At 39.2% G+C, this 14563-nt stretch overlaps 2 protein-coding genes and 1 pseudogene across 4 annotated transcripts; all 3 read right to left on the reverse strand.

The window, feature by feature from the left end:
- Positions 1–539: 539 nt before the first annotated feature.
- LOC125019025 (G-protein coupled receptor 4-like) lies at positions 540–3294 on the reverse strand. The gene is made up of 4 exons (XM_047603528.1): positions 3091–3294; positions 2159–2334; positions 1569–2042; positions 540–573 (listed from the first exon to the last, which is right to left on the reverse strand). The coding sequence occupies exons 1-4, from the start codon at positions 3292–3294 to the stop codon at positions 540–542; spliced, it is 888 nt and encodes a 295-aa protein (XP_047459484.1).
- Positions 3295–3522: 228 nt separating this feature from the next.
- On the reverse strand, positions 3523–10701 carry LOC125018620 (annotated as a pseudogene).
- A 1063-nt stretch (positions 10702–11764) lies between these two features.
- Positions 11765–14281, reverse strand: LOC125018608 (G-protein coupled receptor 4-like). 3 transcript variants are annotated; one of them, XM_047602632.1, is made up of 3 exons: positions 14179–14281; positions 13434–13607; positions 11765–13317 (listed from the first exon to the last, which is right to left on the reverse strand). In XM_047602632.1, the coding sequence occupies exons 1-3, from the start codon at positions 14247–14249 to the stop codon at positions 12813–12815; spliced, it is 750 nt and encodes a 249-aa protein (XP_047458588.1). In that variant the 5' UTR covers positions 14250–14281; the 3' UTR covers positions 11765–12812. The 3 variants fall into 3 exon arrangements, with proteins under 3 accessions (XP_047458588.1, XP_047458586.1, XP_047458587.1); XM_047602630.1 differs by having other exon boundaries at positions 13434–13612; positions 13952–14269; XM_047602631.1 differs by lacking the exon at positions 14179–14281 and adding an exon at positions 13952–14161 and having other exon boundaries at positions 13434–13638.
- Between the last annotated feature and the right edge of the window lie 282 nt (positions 14282–14563).

Here is a 14563-nt window from a genome sequence, read left to right on the forward strand (position 1 = left end):
TTTACCTTCACTGTGAACAAATCTGGAGATACACATGCAGAAATTCAACATTTCCATTTGAGACCTAACAAATTAGACATGGTCTAGGTTGGGAAGTTCTGGCTCTCATCCTGCTGACAATTGAACCACATTGTCTCCACTAAAGAGACGATGCAGAGGACCCCAAACCAACAACCAATAACTTTCTTAATCTGGTTGCATCTTTAAATCTTGTCAACTTCATGCCGACTGCAGTAGTAAGTCACCCTTAAAAGAATCACAGTGAAAGGCCACATTTAAATATAAATAATGTGGAAATAGTTGATCCTGCACTTTAATACCAATCAAGCTAGAAGTGTCTAAATGTCAGATCTCCAAACTCAGTCCATTTTATAACTTAAATTTGACTTGAAGACTTTTTCCAGAGGTTTAAACAAGAACAAGCAAGAACTTTTTATGTGATATAAAATAACTGATATTTGAACAGGAGGATTTTAGTGACTGTAACTCAATACGAACCACTTAAACCACTACTTCTAGTTTAATCTAACTGAAGACCCCTAGGCATGTGTCCTCTCCTCTGTCGCAGTCAGACTGTAGAGGTGACCACCACAGAAGAAGAAGAGGAGTCATGTTTTAGAGGTGTTGGAGAGTTTGACAGCTGATGTTATTTATGATATTTTTAACACACTATACAATGGCATTTGTATAGCCCACTATATCGCAAGGTCTTTAACATATTCTGTATATACTATTAAATTTTTATAACAAACTATACAGACATACTAGTTGAACAGTCAGTCAGTTTGTCGACTGCTGTATCATGACAGTTTAAGCAGGAAGCGGACTAGTCACTGATCATGTGACAATAACAACATGGACGGCTCCAAGATCAAGCAAAACAACTTTTCTTTTCCTGAGAACTCAACAACATCAACAGCAGCTCATTTACCTACAGTGTGAAAGTTGTTCTTTTATTTTTCTGCATGTTTATCACAAATGTAAATATAAAACATAGATAACACAGGACAAAGAAATGGCCAGGCTGGGATTCCAAATAAATGTATTTAATAAACAGAACTGAAGGTGCTGCAGGCAGCAGGAATATACTGCTGCCTGCAGCATACTGAATACAGCTGCATATACACAAGAAGGCTGACAGATACAAAACACAGATGAAACAATCTCACCATACAAAAAAATAACAATAGTTATTTGGTATTTAGCATTTTATAAGCAAGAATAACTAGAATAATGACACATTCAGATTTACTCTTCTAGTTTAGAAACTGTCACCCTGCAGAACGCTCAGCTTTAGAGAGAAACTTGTTACTTGTTGGATCTCTGCTGTCTCAGTGTCAGCTGTACAACAGTTGGTGATGAGCTGCTTTAAAAGGAGATAATATGTAGCAGAGACTTCTGCCTGGATCTCTGTGTTCTGCAGTCAGAAATGACAGCAACTCCACCTGCTGGCCACTGCCTCCTACTACAACAACTAAACTAAAACTTCTACTTCCTGCCTACATGAAGCTGACTGTGTACATGCTGTCTGCTGTTCATGCTGTTCATCTGATGATTCCTGAAGCTGCATCCTGCAACAACACAGTGAGGCCAAAATCTTGTCTGTGGTTCCTTTCATCGTGAAAATGTACAAAATCAAGTCTGCAAGAGGACTCAGCTGAATGAGAATCTCAGACACAATGGTTAATCTAGAGTTCTTTCTGTCTTCTCCTGCCAGTAACCAAACGATGCTGGGCATGAACAGCAGTGTGTAAATAAGCAGCACTACGACCAAAACTGCAACAATTCTTTGTTTTTCATCAGAGGAGACACTGATGGATGCAGACAGGGCTTTAAGAGTCCCACCCAGGAAGAAGATGAACAGAGGGAGGGGGAGGAGGAGGTAGATAGCAGCGATGGTTAGTGTGATCTTTAAATCAAGCCAGAAATACAATGGGAGGACATAAACAAGAGGAAGGATCCAGACTAAGACACAGACCACCACATAAGTCTTGATGGTTCTTCTGAATCTGTACCACAGCGGCCAGACGATGAGCAAATACCTGTAATGAAAGACAGACACATATAGACAGTCTTTGAGGAGCATCAGAATTATAGACTAATAAAATGGTTAGACACAGATGTAGATACACACAAACTGGATCAGACAGATAGTTACCTTTCTAGGGAGATACACACCATGAAGCCAACACTGGAGAACAGACCATAAAAGTAAAAATAAAGAAAAATATTGTTGCAGTTGGTTGTCACCCAACCAATCATGCAGAGGAGTTGAATGATGTCAGAAATGAGGAGGTTGATGATGTAGACTGGAGCACCATGATCCTTTCTGACCTGCAGGAAAACATGATTAATAGGGATGTCCGATATTGACTTTTTGCCGATATCCGATAGCCGATATTGTCCAAATTCTTAATTTCCGATTCCGATATCAACCGATATGGTATACCAATATGCAGGCTTTTTTTTTTTACTTCGCCCAGACTAATTTTAGGTAGCAAACAACCTGTTAGCCACACTAGCTACACTCTGTTGTTGTTTTGGCTCCGGGTGCAGTTTGATAAGGTCATCAATCGTGCGCCAGTAAATGTCTCAGGACCCCACAAGCAGCAGCAGCAGGAGCGCGCAGCACCACAAGCAGGGGCATTATGTTATCTATTTTCATTATCGGTGGTAAAACCGATTAGGATATCAACAGATATTACAAAAATAGGCTAATATTGGCCGATATCATCGGTTGGCCGATATTATCGGCCATCCCGAATTATTAAAAGGAACTAAAGCAATTGTTAACATGCTTCATGTTGTGGCTAAAAAGCCTTGAACCTATGTAGAGAGAATGACTAGAGTCTAGTCTTTAATCATCATATAACTCTGATCATTTATTAAGAAGAGATAGAAGTAGGTCACTGAGTAAAAGTCAACAAGAATTAAACAGAACTAGTATCTTTTCATTGATGGTCAATACGGCTGCTACAGACTGACTGACAAAGGTTTTCTATGTGCAGAAAATATTTATCAAATACAGATACTGACAGACTGTACACAACACATCATTATAAATACACACATCTGTTATAATGGACTCACCATAGAACACAGTGAGTAGATGGCCAGTAGGATCAAAGGAAGGCCGACGCAGATGATGATCCATGTAACAACATATTGGATGAATCCTTTGTTGCCTCCAAAGCAGCCAAAGTCGTAGGATGAGTTTTGATAATTGTTGTTACTTACATTGGTGTCATTAAAACTTTTATCCCATGAGTTGTTGTTAATGTACAAGTCCTCCATTGTTCAATATGCACTTTTCTAAAGTTGTAAGATCTCACCTGAATGAGTTCCTCACTCTGGTGTTGGTTCTGTCCTCTGCATCTAAACAGCAGAATGGGACGTGTAGCAGGTTTCTGATCATTTAAATTTGCTATGAGGAAGTGAGATATGAGGTCAGATATGATTATGAAATGTACAGAATCATCATGAAAGATGTGAAAATGAGAAAAGACTTTATTCCCAAGTTTATTTGTACATACACGAAAAATTGGTGTTCATTGCATAAAAATGATAAAATAAGATAAAATAAATAAGAAACATATACACACTAAAATATACAAAAAACATATTCATTGTACAATACAACAAAAAGAACATTAACACTGGGATTGTGGTGGTTTCATGTGTTCATTGGGGACCCTGACATGGTTCAGCAGACATATGTCAGAGGGGAGTCAAATAGTCTGTATCCATGCTGAGAGGGATCAGTCACAATCTTAGCTCTACCCTTCTCTACAGAGAGAATGACAAGCTGCAATCTGCATTATCCTTAGCAGAGGCTGCACCACCAGGTGGTGATGGAGTTGGTGAGGATGGACTCTGATGGAAGTTTAGAAGTGCACCATCATTGTGTTTGGCAGGTTGAATTTCTTCAGCTACTGCAGCAGATATCCTTTCAACAAAACATCCTCCAAGAATCATTTAGAGCTTCAAACTTCTACAACTACTATTAATCCAGTTTGAGGGTTTGTTTCACCTTCTTTATTTTATGTTGCACCAAATATTTTATACATTACAGAGATGCAGTGTGATCTATGTGCGGCCGAAACAACACGTTGTCAGGAAAGCAACTAGATGACAAACTGGAACTGGAACAAAACTAAAAGCTGTGAGTTTATCATGTTTTATTCTATAAATTCACATGTTCAGAGCTCAGTAACAGATAAACAGTGGTTCGGTTTTCTTGATTCTTATCAGGAGGAAAACTTTGTATCAGCGTGAGAAGATGCTGCTGTGACCTCAGCAAAACCTCAACCCTGAACTGGCAGTCCAGAGACTATACACTGATGCAGGGTTACACAACTCAACTCAAACCTCAACCAGTTTAACCCACACTGATGAAAACCTGTGGCAGTCTAGCCACAGTCTAGTCTAGCTGTGGTGTAATGAAAGGCCACTGCCTCCTACTACAACAACTAAACTAAAACTTCTACTTCCTGCCTACATGAAGCTGACTTTGAACATGCTGTCGTTATTCATGCTGTTTATCTGGTGATTCCTGAAGCTGCATCCTGCAACAACACAGTGAGGCCAAAATCTTGTCTGTGGTTCCTTTCCTCATGAAAATGTACAAAATCAAGTCTGCAAGAGGACTCAGTTGAAAAAATATGCTGGATACAGCCCGGAAATGACCACTGATTATTTCAAATGCCAGTAACCAAATGACAGCGGGCAGGAACAGCAGTGTGTAAATAAGCAGCACAACAACCAGAACTGCCACAATTCTTCGTTTTTCATCAGAGGAGACACTGATGGATCCAGACAGGGCTTTAAGAGTCCCACCCAGGAAGAAGATGAACAGAGGGAGGGGGAGGAGGAGGTAGACAGCATGCATGGCGAGTGTCACATTGAAAGAAGCGAAATAAAGCAATGGGAGGAAATAAACAAGAGGAAGGATCCAGACTAGGACACAGACCACCACAGAGGTCTTGATGGTTCTTCTGAATCTGTACCACAACGGCCAGACGATGAGCAGATACCTGTAATGAAAGACAGACACACATAGACAGTCTTTGAGGAGCATCAGATTTATAGACTAATAAAATGGTTAGACACAGACGTAGATACACACAAACTGGATGAGACAGATAGTTACCTTTCCAGGGAGATACACACCATGAAGCCAACACTGGACAACAGAGTATAATTATGAAGACCAAAGAAAATGACTGTCTCTGAGTTATTTTTGTCAGCCACCCAACCAATCATGCAGATGAGCTGAACCAGATCAGAAATGAGGAGGTTGATGATGTAGACTGGAGCACCGTGATCCTTTCTGACCTGCAGGAAAACATTGGTAAAAGGAACTAAAGCAGTTGTTAACATGTTCTGAACTTCACCTTCTCCAAATATGACATCTGGCTCTGAGCAGAAACTGCAGTCAGAGACATTTATCCATCTAAGAACCAGATGAACCAAGACTTTTACACCTGAGCTGAGTCAAAGACAATCATTTACTGACAGACTGTACACAACACATCATTATAAATACGCAAATCTGTTATAATGGACTCACCAGAGAAGACAGTGAGTAGATGGCCAGTAGGGTCAAAGGAAGGCTGATGCAGACAATGACTAAAGTAAAAACATACAGAATGAATGCAACTTTGCCTTCATAGCATCCATTAACTGTGCAATACATGAAATCGTTGTGTTCATTGTTGTTGAAGGTTTTGTTGTTGTCTTCATAACTTTCATTCCATGTGGTGCTGTTGTTGAAATGTTCCATTGTTCAGTTTGAATCCTGGTGTTTGAGAGATTAGAGAGATTATCTGTCTGATGTCATTCAGTACACACACAGTATGCCTTTAGTTCAGTATAAATGTTGGAGTGAAACAAGGAGGAAAAAAACAACAACTGCAGGATAAAGATGTTCAGTACGTATGTGAACAATCAATGATGAATGATGGAATAAACGAACTAGGTAAAATAAAATCAAAATTGGGACAAATAAGCCCTAATAAATAAATCAACATTTAAAACAGTAGCAGCAGCGGCACAGTGTAAAAAATGTAACATTAATATGTGGCTTCATGATAACAATTGTAGCATTAAAGAAGAAGCATATCAGAGTAGCACCATGAATTATTGTTTTTTCATTTATATAGCATCAATAACAAAACAAATGGCCTCAAGACACTTTTCAAAACCCAGCCTTAAAGTCCCTGTGAAAGCACAAAGGTTCCAATGTCCAGAACAAAAAATGTGTTAGGCAGGTGTGGGAAAAATGCTGTAAACTAACAATGCCTTCAAAAATATAAATAATTATTGTCTAGTTTTATCAATTTCCAAAATGCAAAGTGAGTAAACAAAAGGGAAATCAGTAGTCACATCAATATTTGGTGTTACTTCTCTTTGCTTTCAAACCAGCATCAATCCTTATAGGTTCACTGGCACAAAGTCAGGGATTTTGCAGGACTGTAGATGCAGTGGTCGGCCAAGGAAACCTATTTCCCTTCCCTGGGTTCAGAAAAATGTCAGCAGGTGATCTGGACTGATGAGTCAACACGTGAAATATCTGACTGTAGCAAAATGCAGTTTGTTCACTGACGGGCTGGAGAGAGCTACAATAAAGAGTGTCTGCAGGTAACAGTGAAGCATGGCGGAGGTTCCTTGCAAGTTTGGGGCTGCATTTCGAAAAATGTAGTTGGAGATTTGGTCAGGATAAATGGACATCAATGCTGAGAAATACAGGGAGATTCTTATCCATCATCAGTGTAATCAGGGAGGAGGATGATTGGCCCCAGGTTTATTCTGCAGCAGGACAAAGAGCCCAAACATCCAGACAAGGTCATTAAGAACTATCTTCAGAATAAAGAAGAACAAGAAGTCCTGGAAGTGATGACATGGCCCCCACAGAGCCCTGGTCTCAACATCATGGGGTATGTCTGGGATTACATGAAGAGATATAAGGATTTGAGGAAGCCTACATCCACAGAAGATCTGTGGTTAGTTCTCCAGGATGTTTGGAAGCTGAGTTCCTTCAAAAACTGTGTGTAAATGTAGCTAGAAGAAATGATGCTCTCTGGCAGGCAAAGGGTGGTCACACCAGTCATTGATTTGATTTAGATTTCTCTTCTGTTCATATACCCAGTATGGAATAGAAGTGACCAAGTCCCAATGGGCCATACTAAAGAAGAGAACAGCAGGGCCAAGGTTTTGTGGTACTTTAGCTTCCAGACTGACAAACCAACGGGACATAGTGGTGGTGGACAAAGAGCAGAAGAATGTGGATGTGATAGATGCGGCGATGCAGTGTACGCCAATATCAGAAAGAAGGAACATGAAAAGGAAGTCAAGTGGTGAAAGAGCAGCTGGAACTGATGTGGAAGGTTATGGCGAGTGTGGTACCTGTGGTAGTAGGAGCACTTGGAGCAGTAAACCCCAAACTGGGAGAGGAGAGTGGCTCAAACAGATCCCAGGAACAACACCTGGAGCCTCAGTCCAGAAGAGCACAGTCCTAGGAACAGCTAAGATACTAAACCAGCAGAACTCTCAAACCCTCAGGCTTCTGGTAGAGGATCCGAGCTTTAGGAAAACACAAATACCACCCTGTGAGGGTGAGAGGCACATTTTCATATGTTTCCATGCTGGAATATTATATATTATTGTTATAGTCTATTTCTAGTATAGGATGTGTACATAAGTAACATATCTGAATTCTTCCTGCACCGATAGTTTCACTGAACTATTCTTCACGCCTACAGTTCAAATCTGCTTTGATTATTAGAATTTCAACATTTACTTATATATGTTTTTATTATCTTTTAAAAATCTTTACATGTTAGAAGTTATATATATGGATTTAAAAGTTGTAAGATCTCACCTGAATGAGTTCCTCTCACTGGTGTTGGTTCTGTCCTCTGCAACTAAACAGTCTACAGCAGAATGTGACACGTAAGAAGGTTCATATATTCAAATCTGCTCACATGAGGAAGTGACATATGTGGTCAGATATAATTAAAATGATCACAGGAATCATCGCGTAAGATATCAACAAAGTATTTCAACAAAACATCCTCCAAGAATCATCTAAAAAGGACTTTCTATTTGTACATATTGAGAGTATATATATATTGAGAGATTGTTCTGTCTTCTTTATCTTTGTTCCAACAATTTTTTTTGTTTGTGTGAATTATAAATTACAGAGATACAGTGTGTTCAGTGTTCATGCGTCACATCTATTTTACCTAGCAGCTCATTTACCTATCCTGTGCAACAAACAACAACGTGTCCTGTTTTCAGTCAGAGTTACAGTCATGGTTCATGAAACCTGCTGAAGGTGCTGAGGTCTGGAAACATATCAGATGAGGTGAATAAATATAATATGTCAGTCCATGATCAGCTGTCAGTGATTATTACATTAAGACTGTGTTTCAGTGATCAAGCTGAACAATGTCACTATTAATATCACATCATCATCATCAATATGAATCAGTCTGTGAGATCTTCTACTAAAATATCCAACTAACAAACATGCATGAATAAAGAATGTAGAAAGTGCTGAGTTTGTTTTCTGTTCTCATCTTTATTCCCAGAGATAGAAACAGACTGAATGTTTAAACATGGATGATGAGCAAATGAAAGTATTTTCAGACAAGGAAGCATCACATTTCTCTTTTCCTGTTACTGACTGTATGGACACACTGAAGTGATAAGACATAAGATATTGTTTATTTATCCCATGTATACGAAATTTCTTTGTCACAGTTGCACGGAATAAGACAAGAATATAGATTTAAAAAATAAATAAATAAACAACAAAAAACAATATCAAATTTGAAAGAATATATACATAAATAACAACACTCTGAAAAACATTCAGAAGAAAATAGAAGGACATTCTGTATATACAGTGTGGAATGGGAATTAAAATAGCTAAAAACTGGAAATAGAATATAACTGATAATATGATAAAATATAGACAGTGAGATGTTGTGCAAGATAAGGCAGTGCAAAAAAGCACATTATTTGTGCAAAGAAATGAAACCAGATGAAACACTGCTGTGTGAACTAATGGATGGGTTAAATGGAGAGAAAGAATAAATAAATTAAATGATCATTTTAATTTTTAATCAATATAAAAAACATTAATCAACATTATTTTTATTTAGCGCTTTATAAGCAACAACAACTAGAATAATGACACATTCAGATTTACTCTTCTAGTTTAGAAACTGTCACCCTGCAGAACGCTCAGCTTTAGAGAGAAACTTGTTACTTGTTGGATCTCTGCTGTCTCAGTGTCAGCTGTACAACAGTTGGTGATGAGCTTCTTTAAAAGGAGGCAACATGCAGCAGACTTCTGCCTGGATCTCTGTGTTCTGCAGTCAGAAATGACAGCAGCAGCACCACCTGCTGGCCACTGCCTCCTACTACAACAACTAAACTAAAACTTCTACTTCCTGCCTACATGAATCTGACTGTGTACATGCTGTCGTTATTCATGCTGTTCATCTGGTGATTCCTGAAGCTGCATTCTGCAACAACACAGTGAGGCCAAAATCTTGTCTGTGGTTCCTTTCATCATGAAAATGTACAAAATCAAGTCTGCAAGAGGACTCAGCTGAATGAGAATCTCAGACACAATGGTTAATCTAGAGTTCATTCTGATTTCCACTGTCACTAACAAAATGACAGGAGGAATGGCAGGAACAGCAGTGTGTAAATAAGCAGCACTACGACCAAAACTGCAACAATTCTTTGTTTTTCATCAGAGGAGACACTGATGGATGCAGACAGGGCTTTAAGAGTCCCACCCAGGAGAAGATGAACAGAGGGAGGGGGAGGAGGATGTGGACTGCATACATTGTGAATGTGACCTTCAAAGGTGCTAAAAAATGCAACGGGATGATACAAACAAGAGGGAGGATCCAGACTAGGACACAGACCACCACAGAGGTCTTGATGGTTCTTCTGAATCTGTACCACAGCGGCCAGACAATAACCAGATACCTGTAATGAAAGACAGACACACATAGACAGTCTTTGAGGAGCATCAGAATTATAGAATAATAAAATGGTTAGACACAGATGTAGATACACACAAACTGGATCAGACAGATAGTTACCTTTCTAGGGAGATACACACCATGAAGCCAACACTGGACAACAGACCATGAAAGTAAAAATAAAAGATGATAATGTTGCAGCTGTTTGTCACCCAACCAATCATGCAGAAGAGTTGAATGATGTCAGAAACGAGGAGGTTGATGACGTAGACTGGAGCACCGTGATCCTTTCTGACCTGCAGGAAAACACTGGTAAAAGAAACTAAAGCAGTTGTTAACATGCTTCATGTTGAGACTAAAAAGCCTTGAACCTATGTAGAGAGAATGACTAGAATCTGGTCTTTAATCGTCATATAACTCTGATCATTTATTAAGTAGAGGTAGAAGTAGTTCATTGAGTAAAAGTCAAAAAGAATTAAACAGAACTAGTATCTTTTCATTGATGGTCAATACGGCTGCTACAGACTGACAAAGGTTTTCTATGTGCAGAGAATATTTATCTAATACAGATACTGACAGACTGTACACAACACATCATTATAAATACACACATCTGTTATAATGGACTCACCATAGAACACAGTGAGTAGATGGCCTGTAGGGTCAGAGGAAGGCTGATGCAGATGATGATCCATGTAACAACATATTGGATGAATCCTTTGTTGCCTCCAAAGCAGCCGAAGTCGTCAGGTGAGTCTTGATGAATGTTGATGCTGATGTTGGTGTCATTTAAACTTTCATCCAATGTGGTGTTGTTAATGTACAAGTCCTCCATTGTTCAATATGCACTTTTCTAAAGTTGTAAGATCTCACCTGAATGAGTTCCTCACGCTGGTGTTGGTTCTGTCCTCTGCATCTAAACAGCAGAATGTGACATGTAGCAGGTTTCTGATCATTTAATTCTGCTCATATGAGGAAGTGAGATATGAGGTCAGATATGATTATGAAATGTACAGAGTTATCATGAAAGATGTCAGAATCAGAAAACACTTTATTCTGAAGTATATTTGTACATACAAAAATAAAATTTCCTTGGTGTTTGTTGCATAAAAATTAAACCATGGTCCGGGTGAATCCTCGACTCTGATTGGCTGCGGGGTGTACATTAAAAGGGGATAATGGACACCCATAAAGACGTTCCGGTCAAATTGCCCGGTGACAGTTCTAAATTGGTGCGCTGGCTCAAACACTTTGGTAACCGTGGCAACAGAGACACAGACTGTCCAGTCGACCAAGGAAGGAGGAGAATATACAGTGTTGACAGTGTGAGGAGTCTGAGTGCCGCCATTAATCGCCACTTAAGAGACGTAAACATCATTAGGACACGGTGTTCAAGACAAGTAATGTTGTTTTCAAGGCGATGCTGAAGAAACATCCGCCTGATTGTGTTCCAGTTATTAGTCAGACCTCATTTATTTCCATGGAAACGGGAAGCACACTCACATAAAAACTTTAAAGCACACCCTCTTGGGTAATATTGCTTAAATTACAAATTAATAATTGACCTAATATATATTTTTTGGTAAGTGACAACGTAACAGATAATGGACACCTTGTCGGGCATTAACACTTACTTATTATTCTTTTCTTTGAAGCATTCCAATAAGATGTTGGAGAATTTCCTTTCTACCTTATATGAATAAAACTATCATTCTGTTATATACACACTTATGGAGTCATAATTCTCACATGTTCAGAGCTCAGTGACAGAAAAACAGTGGTTCAGTTTTATTGATTCTTATCAGAAGAAAAACTTTGTATCAGTGTGATAAGTTGCTGCTGTGTCCTCAGCAAAACCTCAACCCCCTGAACTGACAGTCCAGAGACTATAAACTGATGCAGGGTTACACAACTCAACTCAAACCTCAACCAGTTTAACCCACACTGATAAAAACCTGTGGGAGTCTGTCTGTTAGCTATGGTGTAATGAAAGATGGAAGAGGAAGCAATGAAAACAGAGGGATGGGAAGCGTGACAACTGAGATGAAAAAAGAGACAGAGAAACACACACATCAATGTTTTGAAATAGAATGACATGGAGGTGTTGTCTTTTTTTCTGAACCTACGTCATAATAACTACATTTGGGTTAATGCACTGTTACCTCCCAGCAAAGTCAACCTGTAAAAATCCATTCTGCATAAACTGTGTAGATGGACACTAAGGTCAAAGGAAGGAAGATGCAAGTTATAATCCAACTATCTTTGCCTCTATAGCAGCCATGTCTGGTGCTGTAGCTTCCATAATGATGATCAGTGCTATAGTATACAGTATAACTGTAGCTGAGAATAAATATATATTTTAATTTAAAATTTCATCATAATCAACAAAAATAATGTGACAATTGACACAGTGTTTACAACATCACATTTTTTATAGTCCTGTTCTATTTGAGGGGGGGTTGATGTGTCCCTGTGACCCTGGGAGTTATGCTGTCTGGGCTAGAAGTCCCTCGTAGGGTCTCCCAAAGAGACCTGCAGCATCTCGTCTACAATAGGAACTCACGCGGCGAACTTCTGGTGGAAAGGCTTTTCTCCATTTTCTTCAACATGAAGCTGATCTGATGGATTTTACTCCATTTCTTATGGATGTTGTTGTCTCCTTGACTGGTAATGATTGAAAAGCCCCAGTGAAGATTTTGTGTCAGAAATGACAGCAGCACCACCTGCTGGCCACTGCCTCCTACTGCAACAACCAAACTAAAACGTCTACTTCCTGTCTACATGAAGCTGACTGTGTACATGCCGTCGTTATTCATGCTGTTCATCTGGTGATTCCTGAAGCTGCATTCTGCAACAACACAGTGAGGCCAAAATCTTGTCTGCGGCTCCTTTCCTCATGAAAATGTACAAAATCAAGTCTGCAAGAGGACTCAGCTGACGAAGAATGTTAGACACAAGGATGGAGCGAGAGCTTGTTTTGTCTTCTCCTGACAGTAACCACATGATTCTGGGCAGGAACAGCAGTATGTAAATAAGCAGGACTACGATGAAAACAGCCACAATTCTTCGTTTTTCATCAGAAGAGACACTGATGGATCCAGAGAGGGCTTTAAGAGTCCCACCCAGGAAGAAGATGAACAGAGGGAGGGGGAGGAGGAGGTAGATGGCAACGATGGTTGGTACGACATGAGCAGCAATCTGGGCTAGGATTATAACAACAAGAGGAAGGATCCAGACTAGGACACAGACCACCACAGAGGTCTTGATGGTTCTTCTGAATCTGTACCACAGTGGCCAGGCGACAACCAGATACCTGTAATGAAAGACAGACACACATAGACAGTCTTTGAGGAGCATCAGAATTATAGACTAATAAAATGGTTAGACACAGACATAGATACACACAAACTGGATCAGACAGATAGTTACCTTTCTAGGGAGATACACACCATGAAGCCAACACCGGAGAACAGACCATAATGATAAATATAAAGAAAAATACTGTTGCAGTTTTTTTCAGCCACCCAACCAATCATGCAGAGGAACTGAATCGTGTCAGAAATGAGGAGGTTGATGACGTAGACTGGAGCACTGTGATCCTTTCTGACCTGCAGGAAAACATTGGTAAAAGAAACTAAAGCAGTTGTTAACATGCTTCATGTTGAGACTAAAAAGCCTTGAACCTATGTTGAGAGAATGACTAGAGTCTAGTCTTTAATCGTCATATAACTCTGATCATTTATTAAGAAGAGATAGAAGTAGTTCATTGAGTAAAAGTCAGCAAGAATTAAACAGAGCTAGTATCTTTTCATTGATGGTCAATACGGCTGCTACAGACTGACTGACAAAGGTTTTCTATGTACAGAGAATATTTATCAAATACAGATACTGACAGACTGTACACAACACATCATTATAAATACACACATCTGTTATAATGGACTCACCATAGAACACAGTGAGTAGATGGCCAGTAGGATCAGAGGAAGGCCGACGCAGATGATGATCCATGTAAAAACATACAAGATGAATCCTTCACTGCCTTGAAAGCACTGAAAGGCTTGAGGAGTTTTACAACTGTTGTTGGTGGAATTACAACTTTCATTCCATGAGGTGTTGTTCATGTGAAACTCCATTGTTCAATATTTAGCTTTTTAAAGATGTAAGATCTCACCTGAATGAGTTCCTCACTCTAGTGTTGGTTCTGTCCTCTGCATCTAAACAGTCTACAGCAGAATGGGGCATGTAGGAAGGTTCACATATTCAAATCTGCTCATATGAGGAAGTTAGATTTTTGGTCAGGAAAGCAACTCGATGACAAATTGGCACTTGGGCAAAACTAAAAGCTGTGGGGTCATACTGTTTTTATAAAAATCAACTTAAATATTTCAGCAAGGGAAACTGTAAATGTTTATATATTCGACTATTATCCTTTTCTGTTCTTGAAGTATTTTAAATAAGATGTGGGAGAATTTCCTTTGCACCTTATTTAAAAAATAAAACTATTATTCACCTAATTAGTGGTTCGGTTTTCTTAATATTTATCAGGAGGAAAACTT

Source organism: Mugil cephalus, chromosome 13 (genome assembly GCF_022458985.1).
Source record: "Mugil cephalus isolate CIBA_MC_2020 chromosome 13, CIBA_Mcephalus_1.1, whole genome shotgun sequence".
In the NCBI taxonomy this organism is placed as follows: domain Eukaryota; kingdom Metazoa; phylum Chordata; class Actinopteri; order Mugiliformes; family Mugilidae; genus Mugil; species Mugil cephalus.

Excerpts from the sequence above, each read along its gene's own strand:
- LOC125018608 (XM_047602630.1), bottom strand. The coding sequence starts at position 14,140 with ATGGAGTTTCACATGAACAACACCTCATGGAATGAAAGTTGTAATTCC. Across the intron at positions 13,613-13,951 it reads TCTACTCACTGTGTTCTATG|GTCAGAAAGGATCACAGTGC; the intron begins GTGAGTCCATTA and ends GTTTTCCTGCAG. Across the intron at positions 13,318-13,433 it reads GTGTGTATCTCCCTAGAAAG|GTATCTGGTTGTCGCCTGGC; the intron begins GTAACTATCTGT and ends CTTTCATTACAG.
- LOC125019025 (XM_047603528.1), bottom strand. The coding sequence starts at position 3,294 with ATGGAGGACTTGTACATTAACAACAACTCATGGGATAAAAGTTTTAAT. Across the intron at positions 2,335-3,090 it reads TCTACTCACTGTGTTCTATG|GTCAGAAAGGATCATGGTGC; the intron begins GTGAGTCCATTA and ends GTTTTCCTGCAG. Across the intron at positions 574-1,568 it reads TCACTGTGTTGTTGCAGGAT|TCTGACTGCGACAGAGGAGA; the intron begins GCAGCTTCAGGA and ends TCACCTCTACAG.